Source organism: Oncorhynchus kisutch, linkage group LG24 (genome assembly GCF_002021735.2).
Source record: "Oncorhynchus kisutch isolate 150728-3 linkage group LG24, Okis_V2, whole genome shotgun sequence".
NCBI classification, from domain to species: Eukaryota; Metazoa; Chordata; class Actinopteri; order Salmoniformes; family Salmonidae; genus Oncorhynchus; species Oncorhynchus kisutch.
In genome coordinates this window covers 844,645-869,159 of record NC_034197.2, presented here as the reverse complement: position 1 = coordinate 869,159, position 24,515 = coordinate 844,645, and the positions used below count along the sequence as shown (strand labels likewise).

The 24,515-nt window shown below is 41.7% G+C and overlaps 1 protein-coding gene across 1 annotated transcript in view; it reads left to right on the top strand.

The window, feature by feature from the left end:
- The window catches only part of LOC109881958 (espin-like), a 147,001-nt gene that overhangs the window by 66,089 nt on the left and 56,397 nt on the right, over positions 1–24,515 (top strand). The window contains exons 10-11 of the mRNA XM_031804181.1: positions 16,242–16,387; positions 23,511–23,864. Coding sequence (XP_031660041.1) covers positions 16,242–16,387; positions 23,511–23,864 — 500 coding nt within the window. The remainder of the gene's footprint in view (positions 1–16,241; positions 16,388–23,510; positions 23,865–24,515) is intronic.

Below are 24,515 nucleotides of genomic sequence, written 5' to 3'. Positions count from 1 at the left end.
CATACACTAAGTTGACTGTGCCTTTTAAACAGCTTGGAAAATTATTGAAAATGATGTCATGGCTTTAGAAGCTTCTGATAGGCTAATTGACATAATTTAAGTCAATTTGAGGTGTACCTGTGGATGTATTTCAAGGCCTACCTTCAAACTCAGTGCCTCTTTGCTTGACATCATGGGAAAATCAAGAAATCAGCCAAGACCTAAGAAAAAAAATTCCACAAGTCTGGTTCATCCTTCCAATTTGCAAATGCTTGAAGGTACCACATGAATCTGTACAAACAATAGTACGCAAGTATAAACACCATGGGACCACGCAGCCGTCATACTGCTCAGGAAGGAGGTGCGTTCTGTCTCCAAGAGATGAACATACTTTGGTGCGAAAAGTGCAAATCAATCCCAGAACAACTGCAAAGGACCTTGTGAAGATGCTGGAGGAAACAGGTTCAAAAGTATCTATATCCACAGTAAGACGAGTCCTATATCGACATAACCTGAAAGGCCGCTCAGCAAGGAAGAAGCCACTGCTCCAAAACCGCCATAAAAAACCCAGACTACAGTTTGCAACTGCACATGGGGACAAAGATTATACTTTTTTGAGAAATGTCCTCTGGTCTGATGAAACAAAAATAGAACTGTTTGGCCATAATGACCTTTGTTATGTTTGGGGGATAAAGGGGGATGCTTGCAAGCCGAAGAACACCATCCCAACCGTGAAGCACGGGGGTGTCAGCATCATGTTGTGGAGGTGCTTTGCTGCAGGAGGGACTGGTGCACTTCACAAAATAGATGGCATCATGAGGTAGGAAAATTATGTGGATATACTGAAGCAACATCTCAAGACATCAGTCAGGAAGTTAAAGCTTGGTCGCAAATCGGTCTTCCAAATGAACAGTGACCCCAAGCATACTTCCAAGGTTATGGCAAAATGGCTTAAGGACAACAAAGTCAAGGTATTGGAGTGGCCATCACAAAGCCCTGACTTCAATCCTATAGAAAATGTGTGGGCAGAACTGAAAAAGTGTGTGCGAGCAAGTAGGCCTACAAACCTGACTCAGTTACACCAGCTCTGTCGGGAGGGACAGGCCAAAATTCACCCAGCTTATTGTGGGAAGCTTGTGGAAGGTGACCCTAAACGTTTGACCCAAGTTAAACAATTTAAAGGCAATGCTACCAAATACTAACTTAGTGTATGTAAACTTCTGACCCACTGGGAATGTGATGAAAGAAATAAAAGCTGAAATAAATCACTAATATTCTTCTGACATTTCACATTCTTAAAATAAAGTGGTGATCCTAACTGACCTAAGACAGGGAATATTTACTAGGATTTAATGTCAGGAATTGTGAAAACTAAGTTTAAATGTATTTGGCTAAGGTATATGTGTAACGGATGTGAAATGGCTAGCTAGTTAGCGGTGGTGCGCGCTGATAGCATTTCAATCGGTGAAGTCACTTGCTCTGAGACCTTGAAGTAGTGGTTCCCCTTGCTCTGCAAGGGCCGAGGCTTTTGTGGAGCGATGGGTAACGATGCTTCGTGGGTGACTGTTGTTGTGTGCGGAGGATCCCTGGTTCGCGCGAGGGGACGGTCTAAAGTTATACTGTTAAATATGTCAACTTCTGACTTCAACTGTATGTAGGGCAACAGCTTCTAATGTACTAGTGATGGCTTTTTAACAGTCTGATGGCCTTGAGATAGTAACTGTTTTTCAGTCTCTCTGTCCCAGCTTTGATGCACCTGTATTGACCTTACCTTCTGGATGATAGCAGGGTGAACAGGCAGTGGCTCGGGTGGTTTGTCACAATCTTCCTCCTCTTCATCTGAAGAGGAGAGGCGAGAAGGATCAGAGGACCAAAATGCGGCGTGGTATGTGTTCATAGTGAATATTTAATTAAAGAAAGTACAGAACACTGAATACAAAAACAATAAACCAATAAAGACCGTGAAGCTACAAATGAGACCTGTGCTGACACAAGCCACTAGCATAGACAATCACCCACAAACAAACAGTGCAACCCAGGCTACCTAAGTATGATTCTCAATCAGAGACAACTAATGACACCTGCCTCTGATTGAGAACCATACTAGGCTGAAACATAGAAATCCCCAAATCATAGAAAATCAAACAGACTGCCCACCCCAACTCACGCCCTGACCATACTAAATAAATACAAAACAAAGGAAATAAAGGTCAGAACGTGACATGGTTGTTGTCCTTGTTGATCTTTTTGGCCTTCCTGTAACATCGGGTGGTGTAGGTGTCCTGGATGGCGGGTAGTTTGCCAAGCCAAATTGATTTAGCCTCCTAAAGGTTGAAGAGGCGCTGTTGCGCCTTCTTCACCACACTGTCTGTGTGGATGGACCATTTCAGTTTGCCAGTGATGTGTACTCCGAGGAACTTGAAGCTTTGTCGATGTGGATAGGAGGGTGCTCCCTCTGCTGTTTCCTGAAGTCCACGATCAGCTCCTTTGTTTTGTTGATGTTTGGTGAGAGATTATTTTCCTGGCACCACACTCCCAGGGCCCTCAACTCCTTCCTGTAGGCTGTCTCATCATTGTTGGTAATCAGGCCTACTGCTGTTGTCGTCTGCAAACTTGATGATTGAGTTGGAGGCATGCATGGTCACGCAGTCATAGATGAACAGGGAGTACAGGAGGGGGCTGAGCACACACCATTGTGGGGCCCCAGTGTTGAGGATCAGTGAAGTGGAGGTATTGTTTTCTACCTTCACACCCTGGGGGCAACTCGTCAGTAAGTCCAGGATCCAGTTGCAAAGGGCGGAGTTCAGACCCAGGGCCTTAAGCTTAATGATGTGCTTGGAGGGTTCTAGGGTTTTGAATGCTGAGCTATTGTCAATTAACAACATTCTTACATAGGTATTCCTCTTGTCCAGATGGGAGTGTGCGATTGCATCATCTGTGGGGCGGAAAGCTAATTGAAGTGGGTCTAGGGTGTCAGGTAAGGTAGAGGTGATATGATCCTTGACTAGCCTCTCAAAGCACTTCATGATGGTGGAAGTGAGTGCTACGGGGAGATTATCGTTTAGCTCAGTTACCTTAGCTTTCTTGCGTACAAGAACAATGGTGGACATCTTGAAGCATGTGGAGACAGCATACTGGGAAAGGGAGTTTGAATATGTTCGTAAACACACCAGCCAGCTGGTCTGCGCATTCTCTGAGGACATGGCTAGGGATGCCGTCTGGGCCAGCAGCCTTGCGAGGGTTAACACGCTTAAATGTCTTACCCACGTCGGCCACGGAGAAGTAGAGCCCACAGTCTTTGGTAGCGGGCCACGTCGTGGCACTGTGTTATCCTCAAAGCGGGAGAAGAAGGTGTTTAGCTTGTCCGGAAGCAAGACGTCGGTGTCCGCGTAGTGGCTGGTTTTCCCTTTGTCTTGTAGACCCTGCCTCACGTCTTGTCTGAGTCGTTGAATTGCGATTCCACTTTGTCTCTGTACTGATGTTTTTCCTGTTTTATTGCCTTACGGAGGGAATAACTACTTTTTTGTATTCGGCCATATTCCCAGTCACCTTGCTATGGATAAATGCGATGGTTCGCACTTTCAGTTTTGCGTGGATGCTGCCATCTATCCACGGTTTCTGGTTAGGGTAGGTTTATTAGTCACGGAGAGCTACCGTCCTTTAGGTTTTCACTCCAACACTAATCTAGCACAACTGATTCTAATAATTAGCTAGTTGATAACCTGAACCAGGTTATTGACAACTGGGATTGGAGAGAAAATCTACAGGAGGGTAGCTGTCCGTGAACAGGGTTCTCCAACCCTGTTCTACATGGTCTTATCCTGAGCCACACTGGCTGCATTTACACAGGCAGCCCAATTCTGATATTTTTTTCAACTAATTGGTCTTAATCACATCAGATCTTTTTCAGAACTGATATTATTGGTCAAAAGACCAATTAGTGAAAAAAAAAGGTCAGAATGTGGCTGCCTGTGTAAATGCAAACATGGTCCTTTATCTGGCTTCAGTACATTGGCAATTGTGTTTGGCATGGCGGGCTGAGGAAGCGGAGACTCTTTATTCTTATGGCAATGGGCTTGTCCTGTCTGCGGTGAACGGCCAACTGGATAAGACTGTCGAAAGTGGTTTCGAGCTTCTTAACCACCAACTGTTTGGTGCTCTAGTAGAACATTTGCTGGTACTGCACGTCTCCTGGAAAGACATGGTTGTGGTGTTGGCATTTTACACTCTTTGTGGAAGGGATGTAGGGCAACACGCCTTTGTTGGTATATGTATCAATCAAATGGGACTGGCTAGCGTATTGTTAAGGGACAATGAGAGCTGCTTTTTAGAGGAAAGATCAGTCAACAAAGTGAATGGGCTGAGGGGGGCTAAAGAAGATGTGAAAATCTAAGGAAGGCTGTTCTAACACAGTATGAATGGTTGTGTATGGGAAATTGAGGAGAAATGGCACCTCAATCGCTCTCATACACAACAATTCATTTACTGTCTAAGCACAACTAAAAAAACCTTCCTCATCTCAAAGTACTGTATGTAAACATCCCCCCAGCCCATTGACTTTGACATATAGTAGACCTTGGCATGTCTTTTGTGTTTTGAGATTCTGCACAGAGAAGAATGAGGTGGTTGTCATTACTGTTATAGTCTTGTTTTTATATCTTTCAGTGTCCCTTGCTGGTTTCTGTCTCTCTATCTTCTTGTGCTCCATAACCGCAAGGTGTATTCGATCCATAATGTTTGTGTGCCCAAAATGCCTCCACTTTGGGGTATTTGTCAGCTGGTCACTGTGGAATAACTCCAGATAACCTGAGTTTTACAAAAAAGAAAAGGTAAAAAGAGAAGAGGGGTAGACTATATTGATTACATGGTCTGGAAGGTACTGTGTGGTCCTCGGGCTACCTAACCACCTGTAAACACATAACACAAACACTACTGCTTCTTGCTCTGACAGTGCAGTAATATCTAACAAATAATATCTAACAAACTGCACAACATAATAACCCAATACACACAAATCTAAGTAAGAATGAATTAAGACTATATACATATGGACGAGCGATGTCAGAGCGGGACAGACTAATATGCATTAGAATAATATAGAAAAACAGAATATACATATGAGATGAGTAATGCAAGATATGTAAACATTATTAAGTGACTAATACCGTAGAATAGTATAGAAAACAGTATATACACATGAGATGAGTAATGCAAGATATGTAAACATTACGTGACTAAGATACTGTAGAATAGCATAGAATACAGTATATACACTACCGTTAAAGTTTGGGGTCACTTAGAAATGTCCTTGTTTTTGAAAGAAAAACAAAAAATGTTGTAAATTAAAATAACATCAAATTGATCAGAAATACAGTGTAGGTATTGTTAATATTGTAAATGACTATTGTAGCTGGAAACGTCTGATTTTTAATAAAATATCTACATAGGTGTACAGAGGCCCATTATCAGCAACCATTACTCCTGTGTTCCAGTGGTACGTTGTGTTAGCTAATCCAAGTTGATCATTTTAATTGATCATTATGTTAGTACAGCTGAAAACTGTTGTCCTGATTTTAAAGAAGCAATAAAACTGGCCTTCAGACTAGTTGAGTATCTGGAGCACCAGCATTTGTGGGCTCGATTACAAGATCAAAATGGCCAGAAACAAAGAGCTTTCTTCTGAAACTATTCTTGTTCTGAGAAATGAAGGCAATTCCATGTGAGAAATTGCCAAGAAACTGAAGATCTCGTACAACGCTGTGTACTACTCCCTTCACAGAACAGCACAAACAGGCTCTAACAAGAATAGAAAGAGTGGAAGGCCCCGGTGCAGAACTGAGCAAGAGAACAAGTATATTAGTGTCTAGTTTGAGAAACAGACGCCTTACAAAACCTCAACTGGCCACTTCATTAAATAATACCCGCAAAACACCCGTCTCAACATCAACAGTGAAGAGGCTACTCCAGGATGCTGGCCTTCTAGGCAGAGTTGCAAAGAAGCCATATCTCAGACTGGCCAATAAAAAGAAAAGATTAAGATGGGAAAAAGAACACAGAGGAACTCTGACTAGTACACAGCATTGTATGAGATCTTCAGTTTCTTGGCAGTTTCTCACATGGAATAACCTTCATTTCTCAGAACAAGAATATAGTAATATAGTAATGACTATATGTTGTGGCAGAGCCAGGGTGAAATTCCCCTTTAATGTGGGGGGGTGTCAACGAGACTAAAGACTGTTAAATCACCACCCCCCCAGATGCAGTCTGCAGCAATAACGCTTAGAAATTAACCCTAAACCTGTTGCCATTGGTCCCCATTGCCGTCCCATTGTGATCATATTGCTGTTACATTGTGGTCCCATTACCGTTCCATTGTGGATGGCTATTTACTGAGTAGTGCACCTGTCAGTAGTTATTTCACCTACTTATTGCCTTTCTGGCAAACGTCCTATGTCCACACCCTCAGCCTAAACACAGCCATGCACATAGTGTTCGCACACACACACCAATCCACACCCATCGTTCTTGCCTCTAGAGAAAATACCACACCATGCAAACCTAAGCCTGTCTGCATTTGTGAACTGCTAAAGTTTAGCTTGTGCTCCTCAATGAAGATTTACTAGGACCAATTAGACGAAAGTAGGCCCAGAGTAATACCATCAGTTGTCAGGGGTTTCTATTTTATGGATATTTTGTCTATGGTCTTTGAGGATTTATATGTAAATATATGTATGAAACATAGTTAATCAGTCCAATTGAAAGAAATCCGGTGAATGTGACGTGTACCTTTAGGTTTTGAATGGATGATGGTCCGGGATGGTGTCTAAGAGCTGATAGGTGCCTGCTTCTTGATCTCGCCTTATATCAATGGTCAGGCTGGCTCTGTGCGCCTGCACCGGGGTAGGCGGGTGGTCAGGTTGCTCATTAGCTTGACTGACTGAGATCACTCTCTCCCTCCCACTAATCCACCCTCAGAGCCTCTTTGAGCATGGGGTGGTGCTGGACGAGGCAGGGTAAGGCAAACGGGAGAAGGGGAAGGGGGGGTGAGGCTGGATCTTAAATCCAGGCCCAGTTTGGCAAGCTGCTCGCTGCCAGCGCCAATTACCACTGATTCCTTTATATTTCTCCCTGGTCTTTTATAGATGGCTGCTCTCTTTTCTCTGAGGATAGAGATGGAGAGAGCACAGGAGGGAGAGAGGGCGAGGGGGAGGAGAGGGAGTAAGAAGGGGTGGGTGATTGCATGAAGCTTTGCCCCGGTTGCTCAGTCAGCCTGTTGCCATTGCCTCCTGTTTCTGTTGCCTCGCAGCAAGTCTTGTTTTTGCCTCAGTCGGGTAGGAATGAATGAATGATCTAAAGTGAACTGGGTCGTCAAATTGAAAGGAGTTCCATAAATTCAGGTAATGTATCTATCCTACTGTTTTATTTATTTGTGTCAAGACTTATGCTTTGTCTGTCATTGGGACATTAAAGATTTGACCTTTTGGTGTCTTAGAATTAAAATAAAATAAAGTTTTACCTTTATATGATGAGTCTGTAGTTATTTGCTCGTGTTCATTGTATCATATAGGTAAGAGTTTCACCTGCTGATTGAGCTGTCAGTCTGAGGCATTTAGCAGGTGATTTTGTTGTGAGGGTTCAGGCAGCCCTGTTGAATGTACCTTTTTAATTGTTAATGTTATTTGAATACGTTTGTGGTATTTGATCAAATTGAGTTGTTTGCGCTTCATTTCTTTACATTGACTTAGTGCATTTTCCATTTTTATAAATCACTTTAGCTGTTCAATATGGCAGGCATTGCATAAGTATGTTTCCCAGGTAACATAGCAATTGTTTTATAACTGTTATTGCGGTAATAGACATTGTCACCATTGTCACTTGTTACATTATGACAGTTCAGACAAATCACCTGTTGGCATCGCAGGTTGTGTAGCCTATTCATTACTTTACCAGATGGAAACCCCCTGTTGTTTCTCTACTGTCCTTTACACTGTTACAATTTCCAAACAAAGTGCTTTTGTTCCCGGATTTAACAATAAAGACCGCAATTATTAGCAGACCCTATTTTAGGGCACTGTTCTGTTGTAAGGGGATTAGGGCTCGTGGCAGCCTTTTTGTTTTAACTAGTTTTACACAATGAGCTGTGCCGGAGCATCCCTAACCTGTGCATTTTGATTGTGTTCCGAATTGGTCATGTGAAATCATTTGCTGCCCCTTTCTCTCAATAGCAGCAAATTGGCAGTGTGTCAATCTTATCTCTTCATTGGTTCTAGAGTGGTGCAAAGTCTTGTTTTTTCCCTTGATGCTGCACTCACAGATTATTTGCAGATTTGCTGAAATATATAATTCGGTGCACATGACCCCTCTGCCCAAAATTGTTTTGTTTTAGTTTCTAAACCATATGGCGATTAGTTAAATGGAAAGTGGAGGCCCCACTATAGTCCTTTCACGAGAGTGTCATTTTACTACAAGTGCAGCCAGGCAGGTACTCTAAAAAGACAATACAACCTGCATCAAAACATTTCTCTCGTCTCCCCTTTTGCGTTTCACACATGCCTTACTTCAGTATTGTCTGCTGACGAAGAGAAAATATTCAACAGCCAGGTGTCTACCAGTGTCAGGGTCCTTAATTTCAGGGTTCTTCATTTAGAGTATTCTGAACATGAGACCTATCAGGAAGTTGGTGTTCCTATCTCTACCAGTGTAAGAGCAGTGGGCTTCTAAGAATTGCAAAGATCCTGTGGTATTAGTGGAATGAGGGAGTAGTCTTCAATCTACTGTATGTAAATAAACCTTAACCCAACAGTAATTGTAATTTATATACTTAAAAAGCTATGATAATTATTTTGCCACAAGCAGGATTGAAACCCTGGTATATAGGGGTGGAAGCCATTGTCGTTACCATTTAAGCCACAAAGACTTGAGTGTTGGCAGTCTTAAATGGTGGATTTAGAGAGCAACAGGCGAAATGGTGTGTTTTTACATTGTCTCACAGTGAAAACGTAGTTGATTATTTCTGGCTTGCTAGTTACCTTGCTAGCTACATTTCCAGATTAGATTGAAGGATGGCATGCTAACAAGTTAGTCTATATTTGTTAACACAGTGCTAGCTAGCTAGAGAAATATGAATGTCGTTGTGTGGTCAGTAGCCGAGTTAGGGTCAGTAGTTGTGTGGTTGTGGTCATTAGTTATGGTCAGTGGTTGTGTTGCGGGTTCTTTGGGCCCTATAGTATGGACTTGTTCAGTAGTTGTGTGGTTGTGGTCAGTACTTGTGTGGTTGTGTTGCAGGTTCTTTGGGCCATATAGTATGGACTTGTTCAGTGGGTGTGGTCAGTAGTTATGGTCAGTAGTTGTGTGGTTGTGGTCAGTACTAGTGTGGTTGTGTTGCAGGTTCTTTGGGTCCTATAGTATGGACTTGTTCAGTAGTTGTGGTCAGTAGTTGTGTAGTTATGGTCAGTAGTTGTGTGGTTGTGGTCAGTAGATGTGGAAGTCATTCACATTAAGCCACAGAAACTTGAGTGTTGGCAGTCTAAAATGGTGGATTTAAACAGCACCGGGCGAAATGGTGCATTTTTACATTGTCCCACAGTGAAAATGTAGTTGGTATTCCCGCCAGTAATAACAATAATTATATTGATAACTAGAAAAGGTAGTCTCAGCTGCCTGAAAGTGTTATTATTATTATTATTATTATTGTTAGTGGAAGAAGTTTGCAGGTGAAAAGTCTCTGTGCCCTTGAGCAACGCATTTCATCATCATCAATTGCTTCTCTAAGTCACTCTGGTTGAAACACCATGTTAAAACTAATGGGAGTTATTGGAGTTAAAACGTTGGAGTGTTTAATTTAAAGTTGGTTTGGAGTGTGTATCTTAAAAGGTGTACAGCAGTGTTCCAAAAATTCAGATTTTGTTCAAAATTAGCATTTTAGCATCCAATTGGTTGTTAGTCTTGTCCCATCGCTGCAACTCCCGTACGGACTCGGGAAAGGCAAATGTTGAGAGCCATGCATCTTTCAAAACACGACCCTGCCAAGCCGCACAGCTTTTTGACATACTGCTCACTACCCGGAAGCCAGCCACACCAATGTGTCGGAGGAAACAACTGGCGACACGAGTCAGCGTGTATGCGCCCAGCCCGCAACAAGGAGTCGCTAGAACGCAATGGGACAGTCATTTTTGTAATTTCTTAGAAGAATTACTCTTGCTGAATAATATTTTTTTGCAATGGATTAGGAAGTGCACTATTTTTTGTCTACCTTTTCAATAGCCAATTGGTGGTCACTAAGCCTGTATTTGGTCAGGATCTGTCTCTGTTTTGTATCTCTGACAGAGTAGAGATATTCTGCCAATTTGTATGATCTTTTTAGAGCCAAATAGCAAATTTTGTGTTTTTGTTTCAATTTCCCAATTTAAAATAGGAGGTTTTAATTTCTGTAACAATCTAATTAATGTTCCTGTGTGTTTGATTGTGTTTTTAACAACTGACATAGGGGACTCTTTTCAAGCTTCAGCTCTTGGCTTTCCAGTGCTTTGAATTGAAGGGATGTTTTGGGGCTTCATTTTAAATAGTGCCAAAATGTTAGTGTCCTTTTCTTTATATTATCAATTAGAGCAAATATTCCGTCTTCCGCTCTGCAGGCATTATTTGGTACTTTCTCTGTTTTTTTCCCCTCCCATTGCTTATAATCATAATTGCAGGTTGATCCCTAAACCTCACTTCAATATAGTGAAATTGGTAAAATATTTTGCACCAGATTTGGATTGGAATATTTATTTTGGAAAATTGTATTTTTATGGAATAAAATGTTTTGCCAGACCAGAGGCACCAATTTTTTTGTCCCCGGTAGTTGTAGATTGGTCCAACATCGGTAGTTTGTTGATGTAGATGTTGAACAGGGTTGGACTGCACCGCTGTCTCACCCACACCCCTGGCCCCTCTTGTGCAAAAAACTATTTTCTCTTATAGTTTAATGCAACATTTGTTATTCACATAAATGGATTTAATGACGTTGTGTAGTCTACCCCCAGTGATGCTTTATAGGGTTTTGTAATATAATCAGACCTTCCTCACAAAACATAATGCTCTAAGCAAAAAATGTTGTCTTTCTACCCAAACACAGAACATTCACATGCTATTAATAAACCAGCATGTTCATCAGAACAACAGAGGGAAAGTATTTGCACGTTTTGTTGATTTTAAGAATGCAAATGATTCATGCCAAATGGAATCAAAAGCATTCTTAAAATGCAATTTGCTTTTACCTCATATGACTTCCATGATATTGATCAAATGAAGCCTGGTTTGTTCTAAGGTAACTTTAATACGGTAGCTAGTGTAAGCCTAAAAGCGCCTTTCAGCTAAACCAGGGCTCTCCAATCCTGTTCCTGGAGAGCTACCCTCCTGTAGTTTTTCACTCCAACCCCAGTTGTAACTAACCTGATTCAGATTATCAACCAGCTAATTATTAGAATCTGTTGCGCTAGATTAGGGTTGGCGCAAAAGCCTACAGGACGGTAGCTCTTCAGGAACAGGGTTGGTGTGCCCTGAGCTAAACATCCGCATTTACGTAGCTACAGTCAGCACATTTTTGTGAGGATGCAGAAATGATTTTGTTTACCAAGTTGTGTAGCCTAATTTATGCAGTAATATGAATGACAATATGATAACTTACTGAACATTTATATTCGTATGGGGGGGGGGGACTTTATCGATTTGCTAACGTTACTTGATCACGAAGCATGTTTGTTCGTTAGCTTTCTTAGTTAGCTAGCTAGCAGGAGTTAGCTGTGGATTGTCAGCTAATTTAATGTGTATGGACCGGGAAATTAACCCTTTGTCTGCACATGCTTGTGGATTGTCTGCATTAATCAAGAGTGTAATATGGTTTGGTTGCATTATTGCATTTTGTAATACGTTTTAGATTAAAAGTTGCTTGGGTTGTTAAATAGTTTGTACTTACTGGCTTGTGGCTACTGGGATATTTACGGTCAACTTGAACTGCGGACCAAGAATGTCAGGTTGCCACGAAAGGTAAGGAGAGGATGTCATGTGAATTGAAAAGTAGACATCTGTTTAGTCACTCCCCTCCTCAGACTCTCCTTCATCTCTCGTAGTGGGAATAGGGCCGAAGACATTCTACAGCTCGGGAGTACTGTGTTTAAGCATTTCATTCCTGATGCTATCAGGGCCACATGCCTTTCCAGCTTCAAGGGGCTTTTCACACGAACCAACTTTGGCGACACAAACTAGGTCCAGGAGAGATACTTATGTAGTGTAAAGAGATGCTTTGAAAACAACAGGTGTAGACTAACAGTGAAATGCTTACTTACGGGCCCTTCCCAGCAATGCAGAGAGAATAAAAATAAAATAATAGATAACACAAAGAATAAATACACAATGATAATGTGGCTATATACTGTACACCGGGGAACCAGTACTGAGTCGATGTGCAGGGTTATGAGGTAATTGAGATAGATATGTACAGATAGGTAGGGGTAAGGTGATGATAATGATAAAAAGCAGCAGCATATGTGACGAGTCAGAAAGGTTAGTGCAGATAGTCCAGGTAGCTATTTGGTTAACTATTTAGCAGTCTTGTGGCTTGGTGGTAGAAGCTGTTCAGCGTCCTGTTGGTACCAGACTTGGTGCTTGCCGTGCTGTAGCAGAGAGAACAGTTTGAATTGGGTGGCTGGAGTCTTTGACAATTTTTAGGGCCTTCTTCTGACACCGCCTGGTATAGAGCTCCTGGATAACAGGGAGCTTGGCCCCAGTGATGTACTGGGCCATACACAGTACCCTCTGTAGCACCTTGCGATTGGATGCCAAGCAGTTGCCATACCAAGCGGTGACTCAGCCTGCTACCAATGGTGCAGCTGTAGACAATTTTGAGGATCTGAGGGCCCATACTAAATATTTTCAGCCTCCTTAGGGGGAAGAGGCGTTGTCTTGCCTTCTTCACGAGTGTGTTGGTGTGTGTGGACCATGTTAATTCCTTAGTGATGTGGACAGAGAGAAACTTGATGCTCTCGACCCGTTCCACTACAGCCCTGGATGGGGGTGTGCTCGGCCTTCCATATCCTGCAGTCCATGATCAGCTCCTTTGTCTTACTGACATTGAGGGAAAGATTGTTGTCCTTGCATTACATTGCCAGGTCACTGACCTCCTCTCTATAGGCTGTCTCGTCATCAGTGATCAGGCCTTCCACCATCGTGACATCAGCAAACTTAATGATGATGTTGGAGACGTGTGAGGCCACGCAGTCATGGGTGAACAGGGAGTACAGGAGGAGGTCTCCCGTGTTGAAGATCAGTGTGGCCACCTGGGGGAGGCCGTCAGGAAGTCCAGGATCCAGTTGCAGAGGCATGTGTTCAGTCCCAGGGTCCTGAGCTTAGTGATGAGCTTGGAGGGCACTATGGTGTTGAGTACTGAGCTGTAGTGAATGAACACCATTCTCACATACATAAATATAGTGCCTTCAGAAAGTATTCACACCCCTTGACTTTTTCACATTTTGTTGTTACAGCCTGAATTGGGGAGGCAGGTAGCCTAGTGGTTAGACTGTTGGGCCAGTAACCGAAAGGTTGCTAGATTGAATTCCAGAGTTGACAAAGTAAAAATCTGTCCCTGTCATTCTGCCCCTGAACAAGGAGATTAACCCACTGTTCCTAGGCCATCATTGTAAATAAGAATTTGTTCTTAACTAACTTGCCTAGTAAAATAAAGTTTAAATAAAAAATGAAATTGAAAATGTATTCAATTGCAATTTTTTTTTTATGTTGTCACTGGTCTATACACTACCACAATGTCAGTGTAATTTTTACAATTTAAGATAAAACATTAGGCTAGCTAACATTAGGCTCTAACTAGAAAAGCAAACGGCTCTGGGAGACCTATAACAACGTCAACTAGGCAGCCAGCTAATGTTAGCTAACAGTACACTAGCTTGAAATGAAACCACTTTGTCAAATTTAGAAACGTGTAATATCTGAAAATGTAGTTAGACTATCTTACCTGTTTACATCAACGTGCATCATGGACGCGTCGCCCTTTTAGGAATCCCATTCCACAGCTGCCCTTAGTTTGAAGATGTAATCCGGAGACAGGTGTTTTCTCCATCTCTTTAACTATCATACTCTAATTCCACTGATTTCAAAAAACGTGATCCTCCAGAAAGTGGAGAGCAACACTTATGTAGCTCCACTACGCAATAATTTTTTTTATAAAGCCACGTTTAACAGGATTACCAACAGACCGACAAGCTCAAATAGACAGACGTCTTCAATATGGCAGACCAATCCGAACTTGTCTCTTGGCATGTCCAGCCCACTCATTATCTCAGCCAATCATGGCTACTGGGAAGATTCCCCTCTTTTTCTGTGGCTTAACCAACAAGGCTCGTAATGTAACAATTGTATTCGTATTTACAGATGGCATACAAGTTTGTTATTAAGGCACATGAAAGTTCACATGTTCGAGAAGGCATTTCTGGCAAAAAACACATTTTGCTAAAAAAAAAAACGTTCAAGCGTCTCTTTTGTGAAGTCGTGACTTGCGACATATGCCTAGTTTCCTGAATCGGGTCACAAATGTGGAAAAAGTCAAGGGGTGTGAATACTTTCTGAAGGCACTGTTAGTGCTCCAGGGTGTCTGGGATGATGGTGTTGTGAGCCATGTAATCTATCTGGCCCCGCCTTGTGAATGTTAACCTGTTTAAAGGTTTTACTCAAATCAGACATTTAAGAGCGAGATTAGATGTCCAGAACAGCTGGTGCTCTCATGCATGGTTCAGTGTTGCTTGTCTTTAAAGCAAGCAGAGAAGGCATGAAGGCTTTTGGGTTTCCCTTTGTAACCTGTGATAGTTTGCAAGCCCTGCCACATCCGACGAGCGTCAGAGCCTGCGTAGTAGGAGTCGTTCTTAAATGTTTGATGACTTGTCATAGGTTGTTTCCTTATAAGAGTCCCAAATGGTGTCCCGCTCCTTGAAAGACGCTGCCTTAGCCTTTAGATCAATGCGGATGCTGCCTGTAATCCACGGCTTCTGGTTGGGATATGTACGTACTATCACTGTGGGGATGACTTTTGTTGATGCTCTTATTAATGAAGCCAGTGCTCAAACCGAGGTTAGTGGTTGCTGATGTCGAGAAGCTGTTTTCCGTCATAGGAAATGATGGCAGAGACATTATGCACAAAAATAGTTCAGATAATTAAGATAGATAAAGATAGATTTAAAAAATCACACAAAATAGCAGAATTGGTCAGGAGCCCATAAAACTACCGCTATCCACTGCAGCACCGACCTTAAAAACTCTGAGACGTCTCCCACACTACCCTCTGAGTGTTAGTGTAAAGGAAAAGGCTCTCCCACACCACATGTCCCTGCAAGAACAACCTTAATACCAGTAGACAGCATTTTTGCTCTGTTAGCCAAATGAAAAATGAAAGGCTTTTAAAATATCCACACATTTGTGAATCATTACATTAATCAAGTGTGTAATGCTATGTACAATATGGTTTCAATGAAAAGCTCCTGTATAGTTTGAATTGCTATCCTTATTTTGTTTGTCTATATACTATGCTATTTATGGTATGCTAATAGCTGCACTCATGAAGCAAGGAAGTGGCTTTGGCCACACCACCTCCAAGGCTAGTGTAAACAGAAAAGTAGAACATTTGATGTTGAAGAGAAATAGATCTCACTAGACATATTTTACTCATGTAAATCCACCCTAAGGCTTTGTAATTTATTTGAAAATTCAGCTTGTGTAATTTGATAGTCAATTGGAAGTGTTTAATTGTGTTTTCTAGGGAGCTGAGTTTTACTGGATATTTATTTGGTTTAAATTCAGATGTTATTATTCCATAGAGATGATCTTTCCAAATGTAGTCATTTTGAATGATCATTCTTCTATTCTCCATTCAGACCATTTCTCCCAGAACTGGTTTCTATCAATAGAGTTTCAGATGTTCAAATGTTTTCATTTCTTAGGTTATGTTTGTATTCTTTCAATGTGTCACAATTATTCTTGCCGAACATCTGTATCTTGTGGTTGGTAATGTTTTGTCTTGGATAAATATCTAACATTTTTTCCTTGAGCTTACAATTACCATCCAACCATTTCTCTTTTTGAGGTTTCCAATTAGAATTGTTTATTTTTTGGTCTATTGCATAAATGTGCTTTTGTGGCTGCTTTATGATAAATCTAATGAATGTATTTCTCGCTCGCTCTCTCTCTCACTTTTTCCTCTGTTCTTTTGTCCTCCCCAGGCAACAAATCCTTCAACATGATGTCCCGCACCGGAGACAACACGGAGTTGCTGGCTGAAATAAAAGCGGGGAAGAACCTGAAGCCCACCCTACACAGTAAAGGCTACACAACAGTCTTCTCCAACAGCGGCCTGCCGGGCAATAATGTATGTGGCTTCTACACTGTCATAACATAACTATTAAATGTGAAGACTGTTATGTGATCAATTCTCCGTGTAATTATTCCGTGATTTGTTTAATCACGGAATAGTGATTAACTAGGAAGTCGGGGCACCACGGGAAAATGTAACTTCAGATATTTTCATATATTATCGATTAGTCACTTATTAATGTATTATTACCTCATCAGTCATATTCTGAATGTCACAAACCCTTGAATATCTGCACGAACCCGAACATAGATCATGAATCAGGGATAAACTATTTTTTAAATGAATTTTATTTCACCTTTATTTAAAATTGGCTTGTTTATTTACTAACTAAATAAACACACACACGATATGTCATACGTTGTTTACTAACATGATACAATGAAAAGTCCCTAGTAGACGAAACCGATATGACAGCTTGGTAGACTAAGGAAAGGGGTGGGGACAGCTCAAGAGCGGGAAACTCAGTGGACCCTCTGCTAGAGAGTCAGTAGATAGAAAGTCTCTGGTTTGTCCATCAGAGATCAGTCTTTCGTAGTTGTAGCTTGTTATAATGGATACGTCAGGCGTACCATTCGGTTGTTCGATCGGTTGTGTTTACCAGTCTAAAGTACTTAAACAGCTGCAGACTGAATAATTGTTCTTTAGTTTGTAGATTTCAGCATGGGGATGATCCCTACGTTCTCTGGTCTTGTCCTTAGGTAGAGTTGTAGTTTAAACCATTTTGCAACATCCGGCTCATGCCTTAGTCTGCTTGGTCAATAAGTAGTAGCCATTTCAACGTGGGGACCCCGTCCCTGCGTTCTCTTGACTAAATGTACATTTTTGTCACAAGTCCTTTTATTAGTTCTGTGGAAAGGGGCGTTCCATGACGTTTGGGTATAATGTCTGTGCTTATAGGGGCGTGGCCACTATGATCATACGTTACTATGAAAAACCATTCTCATTTAGAAGACTAAGATCACATTATCATCTTTCCAAAAGTATTCTTATACTTAATCATGTATTTCATACAACATTGATACAAACCCCATAATTGAGAAGTGTATACAAACAAAGATACAGTAATGTGGGTCTCTTGTCGTTCACGAGGTCATCAAATGAAACAAATTCAACATGGTCATTCTTTGCTTCCCCACCGACCGGTTCCACAATCTCAAAAATAGACGTTTTGATGGCTTCTCTGTTCCACTGTGAAATCCTCTCTCCCCATACTGCATGTCCAAAGGGGGAGAGGGTCTCTTCAAGGAATTTATGACCTGTCGTTAAGTCATATAACTGTGGAGAGAGAGAGATAGGGGGGGCACCTATGATCCTCCCCCAAGGGCAGTCATGACAACACCAACACTAGATAGATAAATAGATATGGTCATTGTAGCAGACACTTTTATCCACACACCACAGAATATGCAATCATATTGTATGGGTCAAATCCTAACTCCAATTTAAGTAGAATTTTCACCTAGTCATGCTTTGGTGTCAATAGGAGACAAAGTGAAAATTTGACTTAGGTGCGAATCATAACTTCCACTGAAGTACATATTCAAGGAAAACTGGTGCTGTTATAAGCTGCAGCAGGCTCCAACCAACGGCTCCAGCCATCAGAGCAATACACACTTTGAAAAAGGGGTTATTCTCCTGTCACCATAGTAGAACCCTTTCTGGTTCCAGGTAGGACCCTGGTTCCATGTAAAAAGGATTCTACCTGAAACCAAAAAGGGTTCTTCAAAGGGTTTGCCTAAGGGGACATCCGAAGAACCCTTTTAGGTTGTAGATAGTACCCTTTTTTTCTAAGAGTGTAGATGCAAAGTCCTGTTTTGGTTGGTGATATAGATACGTTTTTTATATATGTTGCTAAGGATACAGTAGTATTAGCAAAGCAGTTTGACTCATTCAGTAATATGTGTTGGAGGTCATATAGGATCACCGGTCCTTCATAAAGAGGCATTACAACAACATTCTATCATTTGGTCTGTTGACCATAAGACATTTTCAAACAAACTGTGCCATGCTACTGTATCTACTTGCCAAAGCAGGAGTTAGCAGATGCAGAACAGTGGTACACACCCCCTTTGACATTGCCCAATAGTTATCCTCTTACTACTGACTGGGAATCCATGGCAGAGGACAGAAATATTAATATCAGTGACATTTCACCTCATAGACAGTAGTAGAAGTAGTCAGACCTGAGTTTGAGGAGAGACTACCTTTGTATACATTTTGTAGACTACCAACAAATAGTAATTGTTTTCTGGTAGCTGAGGGAAAGGTTTGTCATTATAACCAGGATGTACAGTGTCTTCAAAAGTATCTATCCCCCTTGGTGTTTTTACTATTTTGTTGCATTACAACCTGTAATTTGAATGGATTTTAATTTGGATTTCATGTAATGGACATCACCAATTTGGACTATTTTGGGTAAGTGAAATGAAAAAAAAATACTTATTTCAATAAATTCTAAAAATATATATAACGGAAAAGTGGTGAGTGCAGATGTATTCACCCCCTTTGCTATGAAGCCCCTAAATAAGATCTGGTCTAACCAATTACCTTCTGATGTCTCATAATTAGTTAGATTGCACACAGGTGGACTATGTAAGTGTCACATGATCTGTCACATGATCTCAGTATATATACACCTGTTCTGAAAGGTCCCAGAGTCTGCAACACCACTAAGCAAGTGGCACCATGAAGACCAATGAGCTCTCCAAACAGGTCAGGGACAAAGTTGTGGAGAAGTACAGATTAGAGTTTTTATTTTATTTTTTATATCCAAAACTTTGAACAGCCCACTGAGCACCATTTTTAAATCCATTATTAAAAAATGGAAAGAATATGGCACCACAACAAAACTCACATACCTGGCAAGCAGGGCAGTAATCAGAGGAGCAGCAAAGAGACCAAAAATGACCCTGAAGGAGTTGCAAAGCTCCACAGTGGAGATCCATAGAAGTATTAGGCAACTTTTTAAAGATAAAATTCTCGTTAATCCAGCCAAAGTGTCTGATTTCAAAAAGGCTTTACAGCGAATGCTCCACAAACGATTATGTTAGGTCACCACCAAGTCACAGAAAAACACAGCCATTTTTCCAGCCAAAGAGAGGAGTCACAAAAAGCAGAAATATAGATCAAATTAATCACTAACCTTTGATGATCTTCATCAGATGACACTCATAGAACTTCATGTTACACAATACATGTATGTTTTGTTCGATAAAGTGCATATTTATATCCAAAAATCTAATTTGACATTGACATTATGTTCAGTAGCTCCAAAACATGCAGTGATTTTGCAGAGAGCCAAATGAATTCACAGAAATGCTCATCATTAACATTGATAATAGATACAACTATTATACATGGAACTTTAGATAAACTTCTCCTTAATGCAACCGCTGTGTCAGTTTTTTTTTTTTACTTTACGGAAAAAGCATACCATGCAAAAATCTGAGTATGGCGCTCAGAGCCCAAACCAGCCAAAGAAATATCCGCCATGTTGTATAGTCAACATTAGTCAGAAATAGCATTATAAATATTCACTTACCTTTGATGATCTTCATCAGAATGCACTCCCAGGATTCCCAGTTCCACAATATAATGTTTGATTTGTTCGATAAAGTTCATCATCATTTATGTCCATATACCTCCTTTTGTTAGGGCGTTTGGTAAACAAATCCAAGCGCGCGTGCAAGCCCAGCGGGTCGGACGAAAAGTCCAAAAAGTTATATTACTGGTCGTAGAACCATATCAAACGAAGTATAGAATCAATCTTTAGGATGTTTAACATAAATCTGTCCGAACCAGAGAATTCCTTTGTCTGTAGAAAAGCAATGGAACGCGAGCTAACTCTCACATGACCGCGCGTCACGAGCCCGTGGCTCTCTGCCAGACCTATGACTCATTCCCCTCTCATTCAGCCCCCCTTCACAGTAGAAGCCTGAAACAATGTTCTAAAGACTGTTGACATCTAGTGGAAGCCGTAGGAAGTGCAAGATGACCAATATCCCACTATCTTCAATAGGGGCTGAGTTGAAAAACAACAAACCTCAGATTTCCCACTTCCTGGTTGGATTTTTTTTCTCAGGTTTTTGCTTGCCATATGAGTTCTGTTATACTCACAGACAACATTCAAACAGATTTAGAAACTTCAGTGTTTTCTATCCAAATCTACTAATAATATGCATATATTAGCATCTGAGACTGAGTAGCAGTCTGTTTAATCTGGGCATGCTTTTCATCCAAAAGTGAAAATGCTGCCCCTATCCCAATGAAGTTATAGAAAAAAATAAGCAAACACGTTTGGTGTTCGCCAAAAGTCATGTGGGAGACTCCCCAAACATAGGGAAGAATGCTGAAACTAAAATTGAGCTTTTTGGCCATCAAGGAAAACGCAATATCTGGCACAAACCCAACCCTCCTCATCACCCCGAGAACATCGTCCCCACAGTGAAGCATGGTGGTGGCAGCATCATGCTGTGGGGATGTTCTTCATCGGCGCTAAATACAGGGAAATTCTTGAGGGAAACCTGTTTCAGTCTTCCAGAGATTTGAGACTGGGATGGGAGGTTCACCTTCCAGCAGGACAATGACCCTAAGCATACTGCTAAAGCAACACTCAAGTGGTTTAAGGGGAAACATTTAAATGTCTTGGAATGGGCTAGTGAGAGCCCAGACCTCAATCCAATTGAGAATCTGTGGTATGACATATAGATTGCTGTACACCAGCAGTGCCCATCCAACTTGAAGGAGCTGGAGCAGTTTTGCCTTGAAGAATGGGCAAAAATCCCAGTGGCTAGATGTGCCAGGGTTATAGAGACATACCCCAAGAGAGACGTGTAGCTGTAATTGCTGCAAAAGGTACCTCCACAAAGTATTGACTTTACAGTGTTTTTTTAATGGTCTTATTTCTTGCTTGTTTCACAATATAAAATAGTTTGCATCTTCAAAGTGGTAGGCATGTTGTGTAAATAAAATTATGTAAACCCACCAAAACATATTTTAATTCCAGGTTGTAAGGCAACAAAATATGAAAAATGTGAAGGGGGTGAATACTTTTGCAAGCCACAACTAAGACTAGAGGTTAGTGGCACAAAGGTGCCTCATCTGAAATTGTAAAGGCTGCTGTGTTGGCAAGTATTTGTATCCCCTTCTGGGTTTTAACGAGAAACAATACGCCTATGATATCGTTCATTGCTTCTGTGGCGATGAGTTTTATATTGCTATTATGTAATGTCAGTCAGTGGCCTCTGATAAAAATATTATATTCTGGAACAAAGGGTTTTTCAGGCATCAGAAGGATCCCAGATTGAGTGCTAACAGTGCATTTACCTGTGAAACCTCATTGAAGTGACGAGACACACTCGGCAACATGAGACTTTCATCCCACATGATCAACATGTCAGGGATCATCAACTAGATTCAGCCACGGGCTGATTTTTCTTCTTGAGCAGATAATTATGTAATTATGTTCTCAATCTGGGAACACAATTACAAATAATTTGTAGACTGTAAATTCACCACGAGAAACTCAAACAGATATGTTGGAACATACTTTTAAAAAATAAATAAAACCAAGCTTACATCTGGTATATGATCATGTGTCTCTTTATTATGTGGTAGAATACTCTGGAACAGATTTCCTTAAATTAAAATAACTTGGAGCTGATTTCCTGGTGTTTTTACAGTATTTTATGCCCGACAAAGAAATACATTTAAAAGTACAAAAGTTTTGCACAGCCATTTGCACTTATCACAATATGACCATTTAACAGTTGGTCAAATGGTGACTCACTGATGGCTGAACAAACATGTCACTCCATGGTGGTTTTTAATGCTTTTGACTGTTCACTCTGTCATCGTGGAGAAGAAGTGAGGAGTGCTAACTTGATGACTCAACCCATTGTTCTCCCCCTCAGAGCTGGCATGGCCTTCACCGCCACGCTTGCTTGCATTACACTGAATTAGCCCAAAGCTTCCACTCCGTGAAACCAATGAGTAAGCAATTCAATATGAGTGGTGCTCTGTGTGGGTGTTATTTGCAACGTGTGACACACCGAAGCAACTTGTTAGGTTCTCCTTTTATTCTATAGGCAGTCAGTCTTGTTTCAAATACATACGTACATAACCAAAAGTATATGGACACCTGCTCGTAAAACATCTCATTCCAAAATCATGGGCATTAATAAGGAGTTGGTCCCTCCTTTGCTGCTATAACAGCCTCAACTCTGGGAAGGCTTTCCACCCATTGTCAATTGCTGCAGGGACTTGCTTCCATTCAGACACGAGCATTAGTTGGGCACTGATGTTGGACAATTAGACCTGGCTCGCACTCGAACCATGAAAAACAGATCATTATTCCTCCTCCACCAAACTTTAGAGTTGACACGATACATTTGGGACACGTAGCGTTCTCCTGGAAGCCAGATAGTGAAGCATGATTCAGGCGTTTCCACTGCTCCAGAGTCCAATGGCGGCGAGCTTTACACCACTCCAGCCGACACTTGGCATTGCGCATGGTGATCTTAGGTTTGTGTGCGGCTGCTCGGCCATGGAAACCCATTTCATAAAGCTTGCGACGAACACTTATTGTGCTGACGTTGCTTCCACAGGCAGTTTGGAACTCTGTGAGTGTTGCAACTGAGGAAAGGCGAGTTTTACGTGCTTCAGCACTCGGCGGTCCCGTTCTGTGAGATTGTGGGGCCTACCACTTCACAGCTGAGCCGTTGTTGCGCCTAGAGGTTTCCACTTCATCATTACAGCACTTACCGTTGATTTGACAAACTGACTTGTTGGATGGCCTCCTATGGCGGTGCCATGTTGAAAGCCACTGAGCTCTTCAGTAAGGCCATTCTACTGCCAATGTTTGTCTATGGCCATTGTATGGCTGTGTGCTCGATTTTATACATCTGTCAACAACGGGTGTGGCTGAAATAGCTGAATCCACATACTTTTGTATATATAGTGTGTCTTGGTTTCTGTCATTCCTCAATGTTGCACATCCTGTGTAGTTCATGTATATCGCAACTGAGCCTATTTAGTTAAAGCCAAAGACATTCCTGTTTGACCATAATGAACAATGAAGCTTTTGAACTTTATTCCCCTCTTTCTGCCAACCCCCCAGGGAGAGAGCCCCATGTCACCGCCCCAGACCCACACGGTCAGCCCGTCCACAGCCAAGCCCATGTCTCCGCCCTCCACCGCCAGCGCCACCTCCCCACCCACCGCCCCAAGCCCTGTGGGCACCAGCGCGCCCCAAACCCTTTCCACCTCCAAGAGCAGCGAGCAGCACCTCAATAAGAACGTCAGCGGGGCAGCAAGCCTGATGGGACAGACCCGGAAGGGTAGCCTGGCGGACGTGGAGGCCCTAGTGCCCACACACGACGAGCAGGGCCGAGCCATCCCTGAATGGAAAAGGCAGGTGATGGTGCGCAAGCTCCAGGTGAAGATGCAGGAGGAGGATGAACACAAGCGCAAGGTAGGCGTGAATGGAGGAGGTATGAGAGAAAGGAGTGTGATGATAAACATTTACAATTTCAGCTCTTTTCTTTGTGCTGCTGTCACAGAACGGGCACTGAGGGGAAAACAAGGTCGAAGTGGTTAAAAGGGTTGAGCTGAAATGTGGGTTGGGCTGGGTTTGTTTTGTGTTTAAATGGGTTTACTTAGCGAACATATGGAATTGTTTTTTTTATTTAGCTATTTTATTTAGAATTTAAGTACCCTGAAAGGGATCCCCCCCCCCCAAAAAAAATTTGAAATATTATTTGATAAACATTGACTAACACATTCAAAATTGGCAAATGAAGTTTCTGTCCTAATCTAGGAGAAATAAGAAAGCTCAGGGAGTATTTTAGTTTTTTGGGACACATATTTAACCTCTTATTTTTGTTGGCACAAAACTACCTCGATCCTTCCATTCGTTGTATGGGTTACCTTCAGACGAGTCCCATGGCACTTATGGGGTTTGCAGAGCAAAACAACATTGTGTTCGTGAGAGTCTCCCCTTTCCATTGAGTGGTCATAATAGTTTGTAAACTATTCTGAAGTTAGATGTTTTTGTGAGAGGACCACATTTTGGGAAGTCTCATGGTCTGAAAAACACCGCTGTAGCTTGGCCACCTTCCACCGC